General features: G+C 44.3%; 1 protein-coding gene across 5 annotated transcripts in view; it reads right to left on the bottom strand.

Annotated features, from left to right (window-relative positions):
• Positions 1–3,068: 3,068 nt before the first annotated feature.
• Positions 3,069–24,566, bottom strand: part of LOC106781220 (ATP-binding cassette sub-family D member 2) — a 58,507-nt gene continuing 37,009 nt past the window's right edge. For 2 of the 5 annotated variants that reach the window (XM_070234851.1, XM_070234848.1), the window contains 4 exons: positions 8,390–8,493; positions 7,431–7,522; positions 5,131–5,244; positions 3,069–3,432 (listed from right to left, as the gene is read on the bottom strand). Coding sequence is in view for 2 of the 5 variants with exons in the window: in XM_070234848.1 (XP_070090949.1) it covers positions 8,410–8,493 (84 nt within the window). In the remaining 3 variants the exon portion in view is untranslated. Of the gene's footprint in view, positions 3,433–5,130; positions 5,245–6,044; positions 7,523–8,389; positions 8,494–24,566 lie in introns of all 5 variants that reach the window. The other 3 variants (XM_070234852.1, XM_070234849.1, XM_070234850.1) reach the window with 2 other exon arrangements.

Below are 24,566 nucleotides of genomic sequence, written 5' to 3'. Positions count from 1 at the left end.
ATAACTGCACCCACCCCCACCCATCCTGTCTCCTCTCTCAGAAAGGTGGTGTTCTTCTGTGTGAGGCCATCACCTGCTCCTCTTTACTGCATCCCATTTGCTTCTTTCTGGGAATTTGAAGATTCACCTTTCCCCACTTGATTCTGTATCTTTGCTCTCTCCCTGTTTACCAGGTCCTTGCCTTTGGTGTTTCATAAATTTTAACTTTAGTCACTAATTTTTGAACAAATTACACTCAGCAAAATGGTAAAGCCACTTTAGAAAATAATTCGGGAGTTATTGTAAAAATAAACATACAATTATCATATAATTCAGCAACCCCACTCCTGGCTCTTTACCCCAAAGGAGAACACGTACACACAGAAATCTGCGTGTGAATGTTGATTGCAGCTCTCTCTTCACAATCGTCAAAAACTGGAAATGATACAAGTGCCCTTTGGTGAATGCATAAAGAAACTGGTACGTCCATACAGGGGGGATACTGCTCAGCAATAAAAAGGAATGAATCGTTGAGACACACAACAATGTGGAGGAATCTGAAATGCATTTTGCCAAGGAAAAGAAGACAGACTCGGAAAGGGATTTACTGTGTGATTCCATTTACACGACATTTTGGAAAAGGTGACATTATAAGGACAGAAAAAAGATCAGCAATTGCCATCAGGAATTCTTTTGAAATTAGGTAGATAAGCCTTTTCCACTAAAAAAATGCTCACAAAAGGCTCTTTCGGATCTTACCCTCCCCTGCACGCTACTGCCACTGTGACTCTGACTTTCATAGCAAATTTTATCCAAACAGTTTGTCTACACCCATCTTTTCCACTCCCTCTTTTTCCATTCACTCCTCAAGCAACCTCACTCTTGCTCCAGCATTGTCAAACTCACTGAGCGTTTCTCTGTACTCGTCTCTCTCATCCTTGCTCAGTAGCAGCCCCAAACAGTTGACTCTCCCCTCTTCACTCAGTTTAGGGAAGAGGCTTCCTGCCTAGACGGGGCAAAGTCAGACTCTACCCTTGATTCGGCTCTGTCACTGCCCCAGCGTCTGCCACAGTTCATGCCACAGGCTAGGAATGAACCAGTGAACATTTCTGGAAAGGAGCTTTGGGACAAGTAACTAGAAAAGGTGGCACTATCCCAAGTTTTCAGAAAAATTCTGTTATCTCCACTGCCTTGCACTTTATGTTTCCTTGTGAAGACCTTCCTACCGTGTATCCTCAACCATGGAAGAACAAGACAAAAATGAATTGTAATTGCACAAAAACTCACAAGGGCTGCTTATATATTTATTTAAATTTTCCCCTCTAAATACATTTCCCAGAAGGATGGACTTCTTCTATTGAACCTTGAAGGAGACGCCTTTTCGTCCCTGGGACGGGTTCAGATTCTGGATTTGTTGCATGTTCTGTGTATCTTCTTTGAAGCATTGGTGCTGAACCACCGAGCAGCAACATTACTCATTATCCTCAGGGTGTAAAGCAGTCGAAGAGTCATTAAGGACTCTCCATTTGGAAAGCAGCCACTGCCCAACAAAGGGCCTCTTCTTGCCTCAGCCAGGAGGAGAGGCACAGTCAGGGCCCTGGGGCCCTCTCTGACTCGAACCCGAGCATCACTGATGTCCTGGAGACTCCACTAAAGCAGGCGTACCCCTAATCTCACCCAGTGACAAAGCTGAAGCAGAAGTCTGCTGAAGTGCCAACAGTTTATTTTTATCTTTTCTTTAATAAGAACTTGGTAGGCTTTTCTTTGTTTTAGGACATGGGGTTGCTATAGGGCAAGAAGGTGGAATTAGCTTAATCATGCAGCAGAGCCAATGGGATTTAAGGGACCTAAATATCCCCCCAACAGCCTATCTTCCATGCCTAAAATTCCACTGTTGAATATACATTAAGTATCTTATGACATTAAGGAGTTGTGACCTAAGAAAAACAATGACAGGGAGGGAAACTTCATTGAACCTGACATACTAACTAGATCATACATGCAAAGTGCTCAGTACAGTGTCTGAAGGATAAGAAGGAGTCATAAATAGTAGCTGTTATTTCTATTACTAATAACTGCTGGACCGTTCGCTAAGCCAATGTTTCTTGACCATCTACTTGGTGTTAGGATACCTTGCTAGATGTTGATTAAATTGCCAGAATCTGTCTCAAAAGGCTCCTGGTCAGGGCAAGAAACCCCTCAGATAAACAATTAGAATTCACCCTCATAAGTGCTCTCTCTAATAGGACACTGAGTACCAGGTGGGAGTGCAGGAGGGAGCAGCCTGCGGTGCTTGTGCAGATGGGACACTGTGCAGGAGGGACGGGTCAGGAGGAACATTTAGGGCGCTGCCAGGTGAGAATGAGGGGAAGGGTGTACTGGGCTAAGACTGCATGCAAAAGGCAAGATGACACGAAAAAAAAGAAGGCAGGAAAACAGAGGAACAATAATGAGTTCAATGTGTTCAGAGCACAGATTTCATCAAGGGCGAGAGAAGAAAATGGGATGGGAAAAATATCCTAAAGGAGGAAGTGCTATGCCTGGTGAATGGACTTAACCCAGTAAGAAACATGGGTCCAAGTGCAGATTTTTAAGCAAGAACACAATAAAATCTACTGTTTGGAAAGACACATTCATTGATATCAAAGGACGGGGGTCAGCAAACTATGGCCTATGTGCCAAGTCCAGTCCTTTGTCATTTTATTTTCCGGCTCATGAGCTAAGGATGATTTTTGCATTTTCACACGGTTGAAAACCAATCAAAAGAACGTATTATGGCACAGGAAAATTAAATGCAATTTAAATTTCAGTGTCATCCATAAAGTTTTAGTGGAACATGGCCATGCTCATTTGTTTACACCTTGTCTATGGCCACTTTTGTGCTAAACAGCAGAGATCATTAAAAGTATTTACTATCTACCCTGCACAGAAGATGTCTGCCAGCCTCGGGTTAAAGGATATAGCTTAGAGCAGAGAGAGAAGAGAAGGCAGGGAAGCCAGCGTGAAGGGCAGAGGGAGAAGCTTCAGCCATGTTTTTCCAACCTGAGTCATGTACAAATCCCCCTCCGAAACTGCTCCAGGAGCTCTAGTGTCACTTGAATTACTTTTATTCAAACATAAATTAAATATTTACAAACAGACATCCTGGTAAAACTTCCTTATTCTTTTAGCTCTTACACAACTCTAAAACCAAAACAAACTTAAAAATCAAGTACAAACAAAACTACAAGACCAGTCAATTTCACGTTAACGTCCTTAATTTAAGGTGAGGGACGATGTCTTTCGGCTGCAACCAGATGTCTGCCTCGAGGTCCCAGGCCAGCCCCAGATTCATCTGAGTGTGAGTGCAGGTGTCTGCTGCCACGTCTGGGTGATGACAACGATCTCACAACCTTCTCTGGGTGCAAGCACTCCAGACACCTTCATTCACGTAGAATGGCATTGGCAACATTTCTGTAAAGGGTCAGATGATAAACATTTTAGGCTTTGCAGGCCCGTGCTACAACCACTCAATTCCGCCATCCTAGCTCAAAAGCCCTCACAGACAGGCCATAAACGGGTGGACATGGTTGTCCTCCAGTCAAACTTTACTGACAGAACAAGCATTGGCCAGAATTAGCTCAGAGGCTCTGGGTCAACCTTTGTTCCAAGGCAAAATGGAAAACTGGTGGGATTTCTGTTCAGCTGTGGACACACCCTCGACAGGCCAGGAGACCGCTGTGGAAGGAGGAGTCACTGCCACAGCCACCCATCGGATGTATTCACAACGACAGGCTACAGGCTGGACTGGGGCCACAAGCCTGGACAGCAGACAGCGTCACAGCACTATCACCTCTTCACTTCACATCTGTATTCAAACCAGCTCACAGCAAGAATGACTATCTTGCCACTTCCCTTGGCCCAGAATGGGGTTTCCACCCACCGGCCCTCAACCTCAGGAGGCTCAGAGATGCCTGCAGGTCCTCACCACTTGGTTCCTGCTGGGACATCCAGAAGGGCCGGGTAATTATGGACTTTGCACATTAGCCACCAGAGTCCAATGCATACTGACAGAGTCTGAGCGCCATGCCGTTATAGTTCTGAATCTCAAAATGCAGTAAGAAAGGAAACTTGGCAACAGTCTTTTTAATTTGGTACCTTTTTACCCACACTGCGAGGCATTTGGGATCAGAGTTCTCATTCTCTTTATGAAGCTCTTCTATATACAGAATCACAGCCTATCTTTAACTTGGAGCCTGACACTCGAGACAATTTCATTATTATTATTACACTTCAATTTTAGACAAAAAACACATTTTGAAAGAAAAAAGTGCCAAGAAATACTATAACTTGGATAAGAAACAGTCTCATTTATTAGAGTCTTTCTTGTAGGGAAGAAAACTTCCCCACACACGTCCCCTCACCTGGCTACTCTTCTCTTCCCAAGACAGTCAATTCAGGGAAAAAAGAGGAATAAAATCTGACTCTGGGGGCCAGCCTAGTGGCGTAGTGGTTAAGTTTGTGCACTCTCCTTCAGCAGCCTGGGGTTCACAGGTTCAGATCCCAGGAGTGGACCTCCACATTGCTCACCAAGCCATACTGTGGCAGTGTCCCACATACAAAAAATGGAGGAAGACTGCCACAGATGTTAGCTCAGCGACAGTCTTCCTCAAGCAAAAAAGAGGAAGACTGGCAACAGACGTTAGCTCAGAGCTAGTCGTCCTCACAAAAAAAAAAAAAGAAAGAAAGAAAAGAAAAGAAAAGGAAAAACCTGATTCTGGTGTGTGTGTATAAACTCGTCATCCTGGTGAACGGATGGATGGGTGGCTATTTACCAACCAGACGAGGAGGCTGAGTCCTCCAGTGAGGCTTCGGGTGTGTTCTCCTGGGTGTTCCTGGACAAACTGCACTCCATTGCTCACGACCATCCTTACACGGGCCAGGCTCTATGCCAGGCACTGGTCAACTAGAATGGACGACAAGAGGGGCCTTGCCCTCAAGGAGATGGCACTGGAGTGGGCACCACCAGAGTCTTAGTTTTAGCTACGTGCTTACTGTGTGCCAAGCACCATGCCAAGCGCTATACACACAATTTCTCTGGGAATACTAATGACACCCCCATTGAACAGACATGATCATCTTGTCTTTACAGATAAGGAAACTGAGACTCACAGAAGTTAAATGACCTGATGAAGGACAGACAGCCAGTCAGTGGCAGGAGCAGGTTTCGACCCTGTGTGGCCTAATCTCGGAGCTTCTGTACTTCCTCCTGCAGAAGCTGGACACCTAAACAGACAATTCCACGACATCCATTATCCTACAGCAGGGAGAGCTGAAGCAGGGGCTCTGGGGGCAGGGGACTTGTGAGGGTGGTGGGCTATTTAGAGTACTCTAGAACAAACTGATTAGGACACACGACTCATGAGTGGGACCTGAGCAAAGCCCAGCTTCTGAACCCAGTGGAGCACTTTGCTAAACATCCCACTTTAGAGCACTTGGGACAGTCTTGGAGGGAAATAAAACCACCAACCAGGCTTTCCTCCCAGAGATCCCCGTGGCTAACTGCCTCACCTCTTTCAAATCTGCTTTGAAACATCATCTTCACAAGGAGCTACTCAACCGCCTTATTTAAGCTGCACCCTGCCCCCTCACCATCGCTCTGATTTCTTTCCCTGCCCTCCTATTTCTCTGTTGCACTGTTTTCACCTTCAAACCTATGGTACTATGTAACTTACTTACTTACTACGTTTACTGCTTATTCTTATTGTTTACTACTCGAATCCTTTCTTTAGAACATAACGTCAACGACAGGAGGAACTGGTGTCTGTTTTGTTCACCACCAGATCCCAAGTCCCTAGAAGAGTGCTGTGTATACAGCAGGTGCCAATAATATTTGTTAAATTAATAAACGAGTGAAGGAGTGTTGAAAAACAGACTGCGGATGTAAGACTGGGCTGAATGATTTTGGCAGCCCTTCGCAGCCCGGGCGTTCGGCTCCCACATACAGGAAAAGCATCCTTCCATTTGGGATTCAGGGACACTGGAAGCAAGTTCTCACCCGTCTAGATACATGACTGAGGTCTCACCGGGATTGTGCTTTCGAATGTGGATGAGACCTTCATGTTCAATAAACTCTCATCCTTGGTCTCCCGTGCTTGTCTTCATTCTAGTCTTGTGCTCTCGTGACATGGGCAGTTAAAGAAGAGAATTTAGGGGTTGCCATTTGACTGAGTGGTTAAGTTCATGTGTTCTGCCTTGGCAGCCCAGGGCTTCACCGGTTCAGATCCTGGGTGCGAACATAGCCCTGCTCATCAAGCCATGCTGAGGTGGCGTCGCACATGCCACAACAAGGGCTCAAACTAAAACATACAACTACGTACTGGGGGGCTTTGGGGAGAAGAAGGAAATAAATAAGTAAATAAATAAAAGAAGAAGAAGAGAATTTAGTGCACACAGCAAAATCCCCCACATCTCAATGGCAGGCAGAACAAACTCTGTGATTTGAGTATTTTTGTGAAAATTCATAGGAGTGTCTTTGTGTCTGAATTAATATAATCTTAAAATTTACAAGAATCCAGTTTCCTTTTTATAAGGTTTCTATAACACATGTGTCAAGTGTCTAGTTTTGAAAGGACCTCCTAATTATTTCACTTACAACTTCCTCTGGGTTAATTATGGGAGTCTAAGAGTTGGACGAGGGGACAAGAGTAATACAGTTCTTGGCATGCCATCTGAATGCAGGCTGAATGTGGTCTGTAACAAAGCCTTCCGGTTTTCCTTTTACTTATGATGTTGTCTTGTCCCCTTCTCAGGGTGAGGAACACTCCACTTCTTTACAGGTTCAAACTGAATTCCAAATTCTGTCTGGAGCACATTTGGGTTTCTACCAGGCCCACTTTCTATTTCAATCCGAGGGGTGGGAGAGATGGAGGGTACCAAAATTTATTCCTGTGTGCTCAAATGTGATCAAACCTCGAGCTCTCACTTGACAGTTAATGTCAAAGAACAACTTTAGCGTCATCTCTTTCTGGATTCATTCCTTTTTAATGCACATCCCTCTGGTTTCCAAAGCCAGAAAAATCTGCGGTTCATTCTAGATTATTCCCCCTGCCCTAACCCCTTCCCTGGCTATCATTTTGTCCTCAAGTTCTGTCAGTTTACATCTAAATATTTCTTGAATCCGTCCATTTCTCTCCATCCTCACTATGGCTGCCTCGATTATGGCTGCCACAGTGCTCTGCTGCTAAGGTCCAAAATCATGAAGGAGGCCTGTAAATAGGGTGACCAGTTCATCCAGGTTTGCCTGGGACTGTCCCAGTGTTAAATCTGAAAGTCTTACACGCCAGGACCCTCCCCCTGGTCCTGGCCAAACTGACACTGTTGGCACCCTCCCTGTAAGTCTTGGCAACTCTCTGCTTCCTCTGTTCACTGCAGCCCCACTCACCTTCTTCCAGTGACTTGGACTTTCTTACCTCAAGACCTTCACACGGGCTGGTTTTCTCCCTGGATTGCTTCTGCAGTCACTCTTTGTCTGGTTAACTCATCCTCCTCTCCCAGATGCTGGCTGAAATGCCACATCTTCAGATAGCCTTTCACGACCCAGCACCCAATCCCAAGTTAATTTCTGACCTTGCTCCAGCCTCTCGCTGTATTCTTTACTTTGCCTTCACATCTCACAATTAGTGGATTATATTTTGTCTGTGTAGTTACATGTTTAAAGAAGCACTTTCTTTGTTAAAATTCAGCTCCTCAAAGGCAGACAACGTGTCTGTCTATACAGCTGTTTGTCCCCAACACCTTGCCCAGGACCTGGGAAGTATCGAGCCCTCTATAAATACACTTTCAATACATTTACTTTCTACATGTTTTCCTTTTCCCCTGATTAAACTTACAAGACCTCTTTCTATCCTCCCTCCATCCCTTCTTGCCTTTTTGGTCTCTTGCTGTCTCTCCTTTCTTGCTCTTTCTTTCTTTTCAAGAAACAACTCTTGGAATTAAGTGTTAATGCTACTGTTTTTATGATTTCTTGAACCAATATTTTCTGCTTTTATCAGTATTATTTCCTTCATCTAATTTTCTTAGGTATATTCTTTATTTTAGTTTTTGAGCTCTCAGGCCCATTTGCCAGCTCTCTCTTCCTCCCACCTGCTTTAGCTAGACTGAGCCTGCACTTTTCCTCAAGAGACAGAGCTGTGTCACTTCGTCACTCTTTTGTCACCCGTTGTTTTCTCTGTGGGATATGCCCTTCGTTTACTAATCTAACAAATATTTAATGGCTACCTCCCCACCTTGTCTACTGAACTAATAATTCTTTAAGATCCAGCTCAGCTGTTCCTTGACTGTAACCCTTTCCTGCCTCCACCCCCACTGAGTTCATCCGCTGCTCTGTGCCACACCCGTACCTGGAGTGGACATCTGTTATAGTACTTACGTTGCGTTGTAACACTTTATTCATACTCCATCATTCCCACTGAGCTCTGAGCTCCAGGATGACAGTGTCCGACCTCTGTGTCTATTTTGGAGGAGGCTGAGATTCTGGAGGAAAGGGACACACATAATTAGCATGGCTCTCTCTACAGCTTCATCCTCCTAAGAACTAAACAGACCTTCTAAAAAAAATACGTAGAATATGTCAACAGGAAAATAAGCAAGGAGATGAAGAGACAGAAAAAAATACTGAGTCAGGGACCATGTACATTTTCAACTTGATTAGATAATACCAAGGGAAATTTCTTTATTGGAGGAAAGAAGAAAAACAAGAGAGGGGCAAATACAAAAATGAATTTGATGTAGATAAGAGAGATTTTGAGAAAACTCACACTGATGGACTTGTTCCCCACAAAACATGATTTTGCCGAGTTTGGCAGTGGGGATGGAATACGGACCTTGATCAGAGTGGAACAGGTTTGGAGTACTTTAAGAATATGTTGTGGTCAACCAGTGAAGGATTGAGGACATCTGAACCATCAAAGGGCCAACTAGATAAAGAGCAAATAACTCTTGTGATTTTATTTGGTGCGGCCTCACATTCTAGATATTGAAGGGGGTCATGAGTGGCATGGCTGAGGATGGGAAGGCAGGGGTCATGGAAGTTCACAGAGGCAAGGGCATCAGGGATGCTCACGAGAACCAGCAAAGTGGCTAACCTTGGGGTGAAATAAGCAAGGCCAGAGAGGTGTGAGCATGGAGATCCTGAGCTAGACAGACAATAGGTTCCAGGGGAAAACAGAGCTGAAGAGGTGGAAGGAGAAGTCACTGTGATCAGTCGTGAGGATTTCAGAATTCACACTAGGTTTAGGGTAGGTCCACATCAGGGTTTCATCCTCTCGCTGGCCAATGACATGCTTTCATGCCATTTGATGGAAATGAAATACAAACTATGAGATAGTAAAAGAAGAAAACCGGCTAAAGAGTTTTTCAGTCCCTGCAGTGTCTATCAAATCCAATGCCAAGTACTATTCAGGTCTTATAACCTCCCTTGTTCCTGTGTTCTGGCTCCAGTCAGGACACCCCTTGGCCCAGAGCTCCTGAGGTTCATCTGGTGATGGGGCAGGTGTCAGAGCGACTGTCCTAGCTTTCATGGGAGCCTTTGTTCAGGGGCAGCAGGGAGAGAGGGGCCCCTCCTCTTTAATGGTGCTATCAGAACATAGGCTTCTTTGATCTTGTCTGGAATACTGATGGATAAAACTCTCTACGCATTTTATAGGAATATAAAACACAAACAAGAATGATTTTTAAACACACGAAGCTTTAAGCTACAGATTTGCAGACACATTTTCCCCTTCCTTATTGCCTATCTCTAGCCTTTCTGGGAGGAAACACACATCTTGGTGTTGCTTTCTTTAAAACAAGAGAAAGGAGTCAAAACAGTTAATCTCACATGCTTCCCATGATAGGGAAAAGGCAGCACACGCTGCTGTAGGAGGAGACCTTGGGAGCAGAGCCAAAGTAGAGGATTTTCCCAATGGGTCCCCATAATGATGCTCTTGGAGGAGGAGAGACTCAGAGTCACCCAAAGGTCCAAGGCGAGGCCAGGCCCATGAAGGATTCAAGTGGATGGAAGTCATGGTCACATCCCGTGAGGAGCCCAAGGAATCATAGCCAGAAGATAAGGGGTGGAGGTGGCCCTGAGGTTAATGACAGGAGAAGACATAAGAAGGATAAACGTACAGGGGCCTACCGTCAAGGTTGGAAACTTCAGCAACTAAGATGGTGGTGTCATAAACAGAAAAGAAAGATGCAGAGAGAAAAGCAAACCTGCACTGGAAATAAGGAATCGGCGGAACTAGTCTGCCTGAGACTATCAGGACACGGCTTCTTCAACTGCGGGTGCGAGAAGCTGGGAAAATCAGAGAGGGGATCACAACCCTGATCACCTTCAAATTCCAATTTAACAGACACCCAAGCTCCATCTTCCTCCTAAGACAGCACATCAGTGCCTCTGTATCCTTAACTGTGCATCTGGAAAATCAGATTCTAAAGCAGCCATTGTGGTGGCTGACATGGAGGGCCTACAGTAATCATGTGACAGCTGTGAGAGCTTTGGTCTTGCAGACCCTCAAACACCTGCCATGTCTTTCCCCCACCTCTGCCCTTCTGTTGGGCAACATTCACAGTTGGAAAAATTTAAATCCCTTCATGTGAGTTACTGCACACATGCCAAGTAGATGCTCAGTGGTCACCTCGTTCACTCACCATCTGCCAACTTTGTAGGATGTGTGAGTTGAGTTCAGGCCTCAAGAAAATGTCACAATTGTTAAATCTCAAGAGTCGCCTCCAGATAATCTAAATTTTAAGTATTGAATGTGTAAGTGACACAGGACTGGTGTTTAAAAACATTTGCATAGGAACTCAATTCGAAACCATCCTGTGGGGCTCAGGCCATTGAGTCAATGTCTCCAGAGGCTCTGGCTCTTCAAACATGAATTCCTCCTGTTTCATTAGTTTGTGCTATTGCTGTGGCTCCCAAGGGGTTACCTTTGGGACAAGAGACTGAACCATGGCATTGAGCTTTCAACTGTGTAGGAAATAAACTCAGAAACACCCATTCTTAACCAAATTTGTTTCACTTCAGGGAAAGAACAGATATGGGGTTCTTAAAAATTAACGAGCGGCATTGATATTGAATTTTAGATTCAATGATTTTACTAAAGCCTCTAAAAAATACCCCTTTTTAGCAGGTCAAAGAGCTCTGCTTCAGAAATGACAGCACAGCCTCCCGGTGAACTGCTTGTGCGCAGTGTCTCTTTTTCTTCTTCCCCTTCCACCTCCTAGAGAAGCTCTTCAGGAGCCTCAGACGGGGAGCTGCTGTGTGGACAGTTCCAGGGGGACTATTCGCATCCGAGTCCATTCACGTGAGTCTCCATCACTATTAGAGGTGCAGGGGTCAGAGAGAAAACTTGTCCTCGCTGTGTAAAAACACAGACAAACCTCTTAAAGAAAGCTTTCTCAGTGTCTTAGGTCAGGCTTCCCAGAAGCAGGGCCTGAGACAGTGATTCTGGTGAAAAGGATTTATTGGAGGAGGGCTCTCTGGAGGGGGTGCAGTGTGAGGGAAGCAGCAGACAGGAGAAGAAAACTAAGCAAAGGGGCTGTCTCAGCTGGAGACTAACTTCTCCCTCGTATCCCAGAAGGCTCTGGTCCACCTTGAGGCCAGGCTTCCGGCTTTTTGTGCCCCAGTCAATCATTGGCCACTGACTGTCCTCTGCGGCCAGGAGCTCCATTTGAGCAATGAATACTCACAGCAACTGAGGAAAGAGTGTGCCACCAGTGAAGGGGACCCGGGCAGGGCACCAGCAGCATCCAATACACTTGGGGAAGGAAGGGAAGATCAGAAAAGCAGAGACGGCCTCTCCGAGCAAGCAGCATATAAGCTGAGTCCAGGATAAGTAAGAGCCAGGATAAGTAAGAGACTTGGAGGAAAAAAGCACGGAGAATGGTGAAGGGAACAGCACTCGCAATGGCCCTGGGGTAGAAAAGAGAATATGGACCTCCTTTCCTCTTCATCCAAGGTGCTCTGGCCTCTGATTCTGGGTTGCAGGGAAGTGTGTAGTGGTATTCTTGTAAGGCAAATGCAGGGCAGGCAAAGAGTTTTGTACTTTGGGCTTCTGCAAAGGACCCAAGAGATTTGTGGAAGAAAACATCATGAGTAAGCTCTGGGCCCTGAAGATTGCTAGTCTCACCTTTCATGTGCTCTCATCTCTGTACAAAAGTATGTTTATCTGTTTTAGGGAGATAAGTGAAGATTCCTTGCCTGGAAACTTTACAAACATCCAGGAAGGCCAAGCTCTTGGTCTGCAAGGGTGTAGCGTCTCCTGTTCTCAAAAGGGTAACATGGACCATCCCTCCCAGGTATGACATCCTATGTGCCATCTAATGATTTGTGGCACCCAAAACTCAATGAAGATAGAACATAGACAGACAGATAGATGGAAGACCAGGGTGTTCAAATACAGTTTTCTGGCATATGAATTCTGAGACATCAAAACCTCCCTAGGAAATGAAACACCTGAAGTGTCTAGTGAAGTGGAAGGCACTGGGAAGAACTGACCCTGTGTCCCCTCAGTGTCCCAGCAGGGGGTGTTTGGATGAGCGTATTCAACTCAGCAGGAACCGAGCAAGGCAAGTGGCTGCAAAGGGGCAACTGGTAGGTGAGAAGGGCCTCCATTTTGTTTGCAGATAAAAGCTTCTCAGGACATATTTCTTGAATAGTGAATAAAGAGCCCATTGAGGGCTGGCCTCTCAGCAGCCACTGTAAAGACAAGCTGAAAAGAGAAGAAACAGAGAAAAAGATAGGATAACAAAGGGGGATAGGAGATTTATGGGCTTACAGCTCCAAATTTAAACATGAGATATGAGAATTTCAAGTAAAGATGGTGATTTGGGGACTAATATATACGAAGGTCCTTAAAAATGCCCCCAAAAACCATCTTGTATTTTAAAAAGAATGAATCCGTGGTAATGCTAGTAAACTAGAATGGCAGTCAGCTGGAGGACATCTTGAAGAAATCCGAGAAGACAGAAAGCAGATAGATCTGACTGATGAAAACAGATCACAGAAAGATGTAGACCAAAATGCTGGAGAAAAGAGGGACCCTTCCCACAGGGGTCCTTTGAGAGCTCCAAGCTCCTAGTCCACAAACATCAAGGACAGAGATGAGACAGGGTACAAGCATGAAGGTAACTGGCAAATTAATCACAGGCCAAGTCCTCCCCCAAGGTCTGTTTCCTGACTTTACATCTTTCCCCTCTCTCTCTCCTTTGCTCACCAACTCCAGCTTCATTGACCTTCTTTATGTCCTTTTAACATGTGAAGTATCTCCCCAGCTCACTGCCTGTGCACTTGCTGTTTCCTGTCTGGAACAGTCTACCTCCAGACTTTCACATGGTTGGCTTTTCCCTGTCATTCAGGTCTTGGCTCAAACTTTAGCTGCTCAAAGCATTCTTCTCTGATCACAGTATCTAAATGAGATCCCAACCCCAGCCAGTCACATCACCCTGCTTGCTTTCCTTCAGAACATGTGTGAATCTCTGAAGTTGTCTGACTCATTTATTTCTTTGTTTCTCGTCACCTGAGGACAGAGGCCTTATCTAATTTGTTTATCAGAGTATCTACAGTAGCTGGAACATCAATACAATGCGGTGTTTGTATCAGTTAGCTCTTGCTGGGTGATAAACTACCCCAAAACTTAGGGGTCTCAAACAACAACTGCTTATTTAGTTCATGATTTGGATCAGCTAGGCAGTTCTTCTTATCTGCGTGAACTCAGCACATCTCTCCGAGGCTCTGTATCCCAGGCATCCATGGTCAGCTGTAGATTGGCTGCTGGTTGGATAATCTAGGGAAGTCTTTGTCACATGCTATGTGTCTGGCAGGCTGTTGGTCAGAGCAACAGAAGCAAATGGGCCACATGCCTCTCGTCATCCTCTTGGGCTTCTTCACAGGAGTGTTACTTTTTTTTTTGAGGAAGATTAGCCCTAACTGCTGCCAATCCTCCTCTGTTTGCTGAGGAAGACTGGCCCTGAGCTAACATACATGCCCATCTTCCTCTACTTTATATATGGGATGCCTGCCATAGCATGGCTTGATAAGCAGTGTGTATGTCCACCCCCAGGATCCAAACTGGCAAACCCAGGCCACTGATGTGGAGTGCACGAACTTAACAGCTATGCCGCCAAGCTGGCCCCTTACCTATCTTCTTTATAAGGGCAGCAAGAGACAGCAAGTCCAGTGTGCAAGCTGTTTTCAAGTCTCTCCTTCAGGTCACTGTTCTAGAATCCCAATGAACAAACTAAGCCACAGGGCCAAGCCAGATTCAAGGAGATGGAGAAACAAATGCCACCTCTTGCTAGGAGGGGCTCCAAAGTCACATTGCAGAGGGGCATGGACACAGGATAGACAGAATTTTCAGCCATTTTGGCACTCTTGTCATACTGCTCAATATATGTGTGTATATATATATGTGTGTGTGTGTGTGTGTATATCTATAGATATATATCTGTATCTATAGATATAGATATATATACATATGATGAATATTTTTGATTTAAAAGACTGCATCTGGGAAGGCTGGGCTAGTTGGACCACATCTCTCTTCCCTGCCCTCCTCCCAAATATATACAGGAGACAGCAGAGGCTTTTGGCCCCCACATAAAAATCCAAGCTGTGCACGCTAAAGAAAGTGACCTGCTTACATGCAGATGCCTCCTCATTTGAGTGTAGGACCATGAATGGGAAGCAAAGCAGAGTTTGAGGAAACTCTGGAACATCCAGCAGGCACCTTAATGAAAAAGGAGAGGCAACACAGCTTTTCTCAAGAAGGAACATATCAAGATAATTCACTGCTCAAGTCAAGTCCTCCCTTTTTTGACTTGCTCTCCACAGCCGGCTGACCCCCACAACTCTGAACTGTCATTTTCCAGTTACAGCACCAGACCCACCAGTACAGGCTCATCCAGGGAGCAGTTTCTTGGCAGAGAGATCTACACAAATCCAAATGGAACTCCCACCGCTTAACAGCCTAGATCTTTATTCACAAACAAGAACTAACAGCCAAGGGTCAACAAATGTGAAGAAAAAAAATCACATACGTGACTCACATTAAGATTAACAAGTAAAATAATTGTGTTTTTAGGACATAAAGATCATTCAGGAAACAAAACAATGTTAAAAGAGTAAGAAATGACTCTAGTGAGATAGGAAAGATGGCACATACAAAAGTAAGAACAGACTGCTGCTGCAAAAAAGGAGTAATCAGAGGATGAAAATGAGTGCCTGGGAATTAAAAATACGTTTGACACTAAAGCAATTCAGTGGACAGACTGACTAAGAGAATGGGGATGGTTAACAACATGTCAGTGATCTGGTGATAAAGTCAGTGGAATCTTGCAGACCAGAGCCAAAGGCAGAATGATGGCACATAGGAGAGAAATGTGAAGCAGCATACATGTCTGCCCTTTCTTTTATCGGGGTTCTGGAGGCAGAGAACAGAGGTAATAAAAGGGAGGCAAAATTCAGTAGAAGATAATTTCCGTGAGACAAAGGCTACAGGGGTTTCTGAAGGCCCCCTCCTTTTTTTTAAGGAAGATTAGCCCTGAGCCAACATCTGCTGCCAATCCTCCTCTTTTTGCTGAGGAAGGCTGGCCTTCAGCTAACATCCATGCCCATCTTCCTCTACTTTATATGTGTGATGCCTACCACAGCATGGCTTGCCATCGGTGCCATGTCCGCACGCGGGATCCAAACAGGTGCACCCCAGGCCACCAAAGTGGAACATGTGCCCTTAACCACTGTGCCACCAGGTCGGCCCAGAAGCCCCTTTTATACGGGCACTAATCCCATTCCTCAGGGCTCTGCCCTCATGACCTAATCACCTCCCAAAGGCCCCACCTCCTAATACCATCCCATTGGGCCTTAGGATTTAACAAAGGAATTTTGGGGAGACACAACATTTAGGCCACAGCAATGGGGCCAAAGAAAATGGTGTCATGAATTTTGCTTTGGGCATCGGAAATACTAGAAAAAGGAGGTGCTATTTCTGTTCCACTGTGAAGGACAAATATCAATTCCCACTGAGAGGCAAGGCATTACAGGCAGAAGGAAGAGTATATGAGCAGAAGTAGAAAGGTCTGAAATTTCCTGACAGGTTTGGAGAAAGAGATCAATAGTTTAGTGTGGCAAGAGTCTGAGATCTATGGCAGGAAGTGAATACACATGAATCTGAAATGATAGGATTGTGCCAGATTGTAAAGAGCTCACATGCTATTCTGAGAGGCTTTTCTACCTGACACTATACATAGTTGGGAACCCTTGGAGAATTTTATGCAGCAGAGTGACATATTCACAATCTACTTAGCTCAGAATCATGAATAGCAAGTGGGTACTTTCTGATGAGCCATTCCCCAGACTCACCTAGATGTAAAAACTCAAGAGTAGACAGAGAATTTCAATAGCACTAGGAACCAGAAATATTTCACCATTACCTGCTAGAAAACCGGACGAACTTCCATGAGTTAAACCTTTAAAGCTTACAGTAGACTGGTGGAACCATTCATGGTAAAATATTTCAAGAAATCTCACAAGCATAGACTTTCTTTCATCAGAGCAAAGGAATTCAAATCTCCCTCAGTATGGAAACTATTTAGTAGAGGATTCAGAGTCTTTAACACCCTCATGCAGCATCAGTCGTGAGCTGAAACGTGCATGTGGAAGGAAAGGAGCTGTGGGGCGGCCATAGTGAAGTTGTAGCTTTTAGCCACGAATGCAGAAACAGCCCATCCAGGAATGAGTTTTAAATACTGTACAAAGACAATAAGGTAGTGGTATCTCAATATCTCTTCTTAGACATCAGGTTATTATTTTAAAGAATGAGTGACTTTTTTTTTTTTTTTAAAGATTTTATTTTTTTTCCCTTTTTCTCCCCAAAGCCCCCTGGTACATAGTTGTGTATTCTTCGTTGTGGGTTCTTCTAGTTGTGGCATGTGGGACGCTGCCTCAGCATGGTCTGATGAGCAGTGCCATGTCCGCGCCCAGGATTCGAACTAACGAAACACTGGGCCGCCTGCAGCGGAGCGCGCGAACTTAACCACTAGGCCACGGGGCCAGCCCCGAATGAGTGACTTTTTAAACTAGAAAGTTTCATGACACTTGGCTATTTTAAACTAGATATCTGGCGGCCAGCCCCAGTGGCCTAGTGCTTAAAGTTTGGCACACTTTGCTTCGGTGGCCCAGGTTCGGTTCCCAGGTATGGACCTACGGCACCCATCTGCCATGCTAATGGCAGCTCACATACACACCCACAAAAAACCAGTGACATTCACCATCATGGTGGAGTGAGCTCTTCCCTTAGACTCTCTCCCCAAGACACAATGCAAAGGACATTCATAAACCAACAGAGAACATTCACACGACACAACAGACGTCTGAGAGACCCAGGCAGCCATACATTTGAAGGTGGAGGTGCTGTACCCCCGGGAGGAAGTGGAAGGAGGTAAGGTGATCTCCTCTTCCTCCTTGACGGTGATCTAGGGCACAGGACTGCATGTGGCTGTGTGAGGAGAGCAGGGAGGGGCAGCTCTCCGCAGGAATGCTTTTACTCTTGGAGCTGCCTACAGCTGTGGGAAAGCCCCACACAGAGGAGGCCAAGGAATTGCAGGGGCATCTTTATCAAGCAAGCACCCCAGGGGGGGGAGACAGCAAGCGCAGAGCAGAATGCCCCCAGGATTTTGCATGCAAAACAAAGCACCTCTCCCTCCACCTGACACACCAGCTCAGCCAGAGGAAGGGACTCCTACCAGAGCGCATGCACACACATTTCTAAAGCAGCAGCAGTGAGCGGGCAACGGCAGACATGCCCAGTCAGCACAGATTCCAAAGGACAGGCACAGATGCCAGGGATCGCGGTGGGCTCAGAATACACAGCTCCTGCACCTCCCACTGGTAGCAGGTAGAATCTGCGATCAGATACTTCCACTAAGGGGAAGCACAAATCCACCCCCTGAAATAGTACAAAAAGACACTTTAATACTCCAGACCATAAGGAAAATGACAAGCACCCAGAAATCAATCTTGTCCTGAAGGCACAAAAATTTACAATCTAAATGAAAGACAATTCAAAATAGCTATCATTGAAAAACTCAATGAGGGACTGGCCCGGTGGTGCAGCGGTTAAGTTCGCACGTTCCGCTTCTCGGCGGCCCGGGGTTCGCTGGTTCGGATCCCGGGTGTGGATATGGCACTGCTTGGCAGCCATGATGTGGTAGGCGTCCCACATATAAACTAGAGGAAGATGGGCACGGATGTTAGCTCAGAGCCAGGCTTCCTCAGCAAAAAGAGGAGGACTGGCAGTAGTTAGCTGAGGGCTAATATTCCTCCAAAAAAACTAAAAAAACAAAAAACTCAATGAGTTACAAGAAAACTTGGGAAAGCAGTTCAATGAAATCAGGAACAAAATTTAATGAACAGACAGAATTCTTCACAAAAGAGACTGAAACTATAAATAAAAACGCATCAGAAATGTTGGAGATGAAAGACACAATGAATGAGATAAAGGAAAATCTGGAGTCCTTGAATAACAGGGCTGATTTATGGAACACAGAAGCAGCAGCTTGGAGGACAGAAATATAGAAATGCTTCAGAAGAAGGAGGCGGAACTATGATAAAAAAGAAATGAAAAAATTCTCCCAGAATCATCCGACTCAATTAGGAAATGCAACAGAAGGATTATAGATATGCCAGAGGAAGAAGGGAGAGAAAGGAACAGAAAGCTTGTTCAAAGAAATAATAGCTGAGAACTTCTCAAACCTGGGGAAGAAACTGGATTTACAAGTAAAAGAAGCTAACCGAGGGGCTGGCCCCATGGCCGAGTGGTTAATTTCGCGCGCTTCGCTGCAGGCGGCCCAGTGTTTCGTTGGTTCGAATCCTGGGCGCGGACATGGCACTGCTTATCAAAACCATGATGAGGCGGCGTCCCACATGCCACAAGTAGAAGGACCCACAACTAAGAATATACAACTATGTACCAGGGGGCTGTGGGGAGAAAAAGGAAAAAAATAGAATCTTTAAAAAAAAGGAAAAGCAGCTAACCGAACTCCTAATTGTATCAATGTAAAAACACCTTCTCTAAGGCATATGTTAGTGAAACTGGCAAAAGTAAATGACAAAGAAAAAATATTAAGGGTAGCAAGGCAGGAGAAAATAACCTACAAAGGAACCCCTAGCAGGCTTTCACCGAATTTCCCAGCAGAAACCTTACAGGCTAGGAGAGAACAGAACAATATCCTCAAAATTCTGAAAAACAGAAACTTTCAGCCAAGAAGACTCTATCCATCGAAATTATCCTTCAGATATGATGGAGAAATAAAAACTTTCCCAGATAAACAAAAGCGGAGGGAGTTCATTGCCACAAGACTCCCTCATACAAGAAATTATCAAGGCGGCCCTCATATCAGAAAGAAAAAGAAAGGGTTTAAAAAGCCTTGAGCAAAGAGATAAATAGGCAGAGAAAATCAGAAAACTGTAGTTCTCTATCAGGACAGGATAGCAACCAATTATAATATTGAAGATAAAGGAAGGGAACACATCAAAAATAACCATAATCTCATCATTTTAACCACAAACTCACATCAGAAAACGGAAGTTACGACAAAAGTAACTTAGAAGGGGATGAAGAAAGGAATGGAACCTGCTTTAGACTAAGGAAAGAAGAGGCCATCAGGAAATGGACTATCTCATCTATGAGATTTTGTAGATAAACCTCATGGCGACCACTAAACAAACAATCAGAACAGAGACACAAAGGATACATACGGAGAAAATCATTCTAGAGAACTACCAAACTAAACTGGCAGTCCGAAATACAAAGGACAAGAAACAAGGGAAATAAAGAACGACCAGAAAACAAGTGATAAAATGGCAGCAGTAAGCCCTCATAGATCAATCATCACTCTAAATGTAAATGGATTGAATTCTCCAATCAAAAAAGAGAGAGTGTAGGCCCGGGCCAGTGGCTCAGCAGTTAAGTGCACATGCTCTGCTTTGGCGGTCCGGGGTGCACCAGTTAGGATCCCAGGTGTGGACATGGCACAGCTTGGCAAGCCATGCTGTGGTAGGTGTCCCACATATAAAGTAGAGGAAGATGGGCATGGATGTTGGCTCAGGGCCAGTCTTCCTCAGCAAAAAGAGGAGGATTGGCAGCAGATGTTAGCTCAGGGCTAATCTTCCTCAAAAAAAAAAAAAAAAGAGAGAGAGAGAGAGTGGTGGGATGGATTAAAAAATAAGACCCAACATTATGCTGCCTCCAGGAAACAGATCTCAGCTCTAAAGACAAACAAAGGCTCAGAGTGAACTGATGGAAGATGAGACTCCAAGCTAATGGCAAACAAAAGAAGCAGGTGTTGCCGTCCTTAGACAAAACCGACTTCAAGATTAAACAAGCAATGGAGTGACATCAGCATCATGGTGGAGTGAGCTTGCCCAGAACTCTCTCCCCTCCAAGATACAACAAAAAGGAGCAACCCTATTCCAAAAGAAAATACCCTAAAAGCACAAAAATCCTCGGAGAGTCACGGCAGCCACACGACAGAGGGGGGAGAGGCTGGAGCCCTGCCTCAGAGGAGCTGGCACAGGGTAAGAGAGAACTCTGCTCCCTCCCCTAAAGCCTGTGGTCACTGCCAGGGAGGCTCCGTGACAGAAGGTGTGGGGGAGGGGTTGCACGTCTGTGGAATCACCCAGGACTCCCTAGGGCCCTTGCGGCCTAAAGGGAAGCCCTTTAACAGGGCAAAAGCTTTCACTCAGGGGTGAGCTCATCAAGCCAAAACCACAGGAGACCAGCTAGCGAGAGCTGATCGGGAAACCCGGGACTGCATGCAGGAAAAAGTGCCCTGCCTCTGCCCCGCACTGCGCGGGGCCATCTCAGCTGAAGGTGGAGGGCTCAGAATACACAGCTCTCGACCCCCATCCATTGGCAACATGCTGTAACTGCAACAAAATACTATCACAATGGGAAAAAGACTCATCCTTCCAGCATCAGGCAATTCATCAAATCTCCAGACCAGAGAGAAAATAAGCACCCAGAATTCAGTCCTGAGGATGCAGAAATAAGTAAACTAAGCAACAATGAATTCAAAAGAGCTATTGTCAAAAAACTCAATGAGGTAAAAGAGTATATAGAGAAACAATTCAACGAGTTCAGGAGCTAGTCCACAAAACAGATTGAAACTATAAAGAAGAATCAATCAGAAATATTAGAGATGAAAGACACAATGGAAGCTATAAAACAAAATACAGATTCCCTGAATGCTCGTGTGGACACCACAGAGGAGCTACATGTTGAAATGCTCCAGACAGAGGAGGAGAGAGAACTGAGACTAAAAAGAAATGAAGAAAGTCTCCGAGAAATATCCAACTCAATGAGAAAATACAACATAAGAATTATAGGTATTGAAGAAGGTGAAGATAAGGAGAATAGAGCAGAACGCGTGCTCACAGAAATAACAGCAGACAACTTCCCAAATGTAGACAATGAGAGGGAAACATGTCTGGAGGAAGCCTTCAGATCTAGATGTGTCCAAGTAAAAAGACCTACTGCAAGGCATATAGTAGTAAAACTGGCAAAAATGAATGACAAAGAAAGAATACTCAGGGCAGCAAGGCAGAAGAAAATACCCTACAAAGGAACCCCTATCAGATAAGCAGACTTCTCTGCAGAAACCTTACAAGCTAGAAGAGAATGGAATGACATATCCAAAATTTTAAAAGATAAAAGTCTTCAGCCAAGTATACTATACCCAGCAAAAACATCCTTCAGATATGAGGGAGAAATTAAAACTTTCCCAGACAAACAATGCTAAGGGACTTTGTAGCCATGAGACCCATCCTCCCACACCAAGAAATCCTCAAGAAGGCCCTCATACCTGAAAAAATGACAAAGGGGAGAGAGGGGTCACAAAACACAGAGTAAGGAGACCAACAGATAGACAGGATCAGAACAGGATAGCAAATATTCAACTACGGCATTAGGCTAAAGGGAAGGAATACACCAAAAACAAAGACAATCTTGTCACTTTAACCACAAACTCATGACACAAGTTGGAATAAGATATGACAATAATAACTTAGGAGGCGAGGTGGAAAGGGACTGAATCAGTTTAAACCAAGGAAGGAAGAGGTCATCTGAAAAGGGACTACGTTATGCACGAGATTCTGAATACAAACTTCAGGGCAGCCACTAAACTAAAAAGCAGAACAGAGACACAAAAAAGAAATAAGGAAAACACAAAGACACACAGCATAAAAAACGGCATAATTCAATGGGTAGACCAAAACACACAGGACGAGAAACAAAGGAAATGCAGGAAAACTGGAAAATGAGTGATATAATGACAGCATTAAGCCGTCATACATCAATAATCACCTTCAATGGAAATGGACTGAACTCTCCAATAAAAAGACACAGAGTGGCAAGATGGATTAAAGAACAAGATCCAATAATTTGCCGCCTCCACGAAACTCATCTCAGCTCCAATGACAAGTACAGGCTCAGAGTGAAGAGGTGGAAGACGAGACTCCAAGCTAACAGCCAACAAAAGAAAGCAGATGTCGCAATACTTACATCAGACAAAGTAGACTTCAAGACAAGGCAGGTAAAGAAATACAACGAGGGGCAGTATACAATGATCAAGGGGACACTCCATCAAGAAGAATAATAACACTTATAAATATCTATGCACTCAACACAGGAGCAGCAAAGACGTAAAGCAACTGTTAACAAACCTAAAAGAAGATATTAAAAATAACACAAGGGAGGATGGAACACTTCCTAACACATTCTATGAGGCCAGCATCACTCTGATACCAAAGCCTGAGAGGGACAGCACAAAAAAGGAGAACTACAGGCTAATATCGCTGATGAACATAGATGCAAAAATTCTCAACAAAATTTTGGCAACCTGAATTCAGCAATACGTCAAAAGGATCATACATCATGATCAAGTGGGATTCATACCAGGGACACAGGGATGGTTCAACATCCGCAAATCAATCAATGTGATACACCACATCAACAAATTGAAGAATAAAAACCACATGATCATCTCAATAGATGCAGAGAAAGCACTTGACAAGATCCAACAGCCATTTATGATAAAAACTATGAAAGAAAATAGGGATACAAGGAAATTACCTCAACATAATAAAGGCCATATATGACAAATCCACAGCCAATATCATACTCAATGGGCAAAAACTGAGCGCCATCCCCCTGAGAACAGGAACGAGACAAGGATGCCCACTATTATCACTCTTATTCAACATAGTACTGGAGGTTTTGGCCAGAGCAATTAGGCAAGAGAAAAGAATAAATGGAATCCAAATAGGGAGTGAAGAAGTGCAACTCTCGCTGTTTGCACACGACATGAGCTTGTATATAGAAAACCCCCCAAAATCCACTGGAAAACTAATACAAATAATTAACAACTACAGTAAATTTGCAGGGTATAGAGTCAACTTACAAAATTTAGTTGCTTTCCTATACTCCAACAACAAAATTACAGAAAGGGAACTCAAAGATATAATTCCATTTGCCAGCGTACCTGAAAACATTAAGTACCTAGGAATAAATTTAACCAAGGAAGTGAAGGACTTATAGAAAGAAAACTATAAGACATGAGTGAGAGAAATTGATAGTGACTTAAAGAGATGTTAAGAGACTCCTTGCTCATGGATTGGAAGAATAAACATAGGTAAAACGTCCATACTACACAAAGCAATCTACAGATTCAATGCAATCCCTATCAGCATCCCACTGACATTCTTGACGGAAACAGAGCAAGGAATACTAAAATTCATATGGGGCAAAGATCTCGAATTGCTAAGGCAATCCTGGGAAAAAAGAACAAAGCCGGAGGTATCACAATCCCTGACTTCAAAATGTACTACAAAGCCATAGTGACCAAAATGGCATGGTACTGGTACAAAAACTGGCACACAGATCAACGGAACAGAACTGAAAGCCCAGAAATAAAACCACACATTTATGGTCAGCTAATCTTTGACAAAGGTGCCAAGAACATACAATGGAGAAAAGACAGTCTCTTCACTACTATCTCATGACTAGGTACTTAAGCAAAGAACTGGAAATCAATGATTCAGAGAGACTTATGTACCCCTATGTTCCTTGCAGCATTATTCACAATAGCCAAGACACGGAAGCAAACCAAGTGCCCATCAACTGACAACTGGATGAAGATGTCATATATGTACATACACACACATATATATATATTTACACACACACACACACACACAATGCAATACTACTCAGCCATAAAAAAAGACAAACTTGTCCCATTCACAGCAACGTGGATGGAACTTGAGGGTGTTATGTTAAGTGAAATAAGCCAGAGAAAGGCAAACACCATGTGATTTCACTCATACGTGGAAGGTAAACACACGAACAAAGAGAACGGTTTACTGGTTACCAGAGGGGAAGAGGGGAGGGAGCTGGGCATAGGGGTAAAGGGGCACATTGATATGGTGACGAACAAATTATAACGGACCACTGACATTTCACAATGTTATAAACTCTTTTGACCTCAATTAGAAAAAAATAGGA

Source organism: Equus caballus, chromosome 15, assembly GCF_041296265.1.
Source record: "Equus caballus isolate H_3958 breed thoroughbred chromosome 15, TB-T2T, whole genome shotgun sequence".
NCBI classification, from domain to species: domain Eukaryota; kingdom Metazoa; phylum Chordata; class Mammalia; order Perissodactyla; family Equidae; genus Equus; species Equus caballus.
The sequence above is the reverse complement of the archived record's forward strand: the minus strand, read 5'-3'. Positions and strand labels throughout refer to the sequence as shown.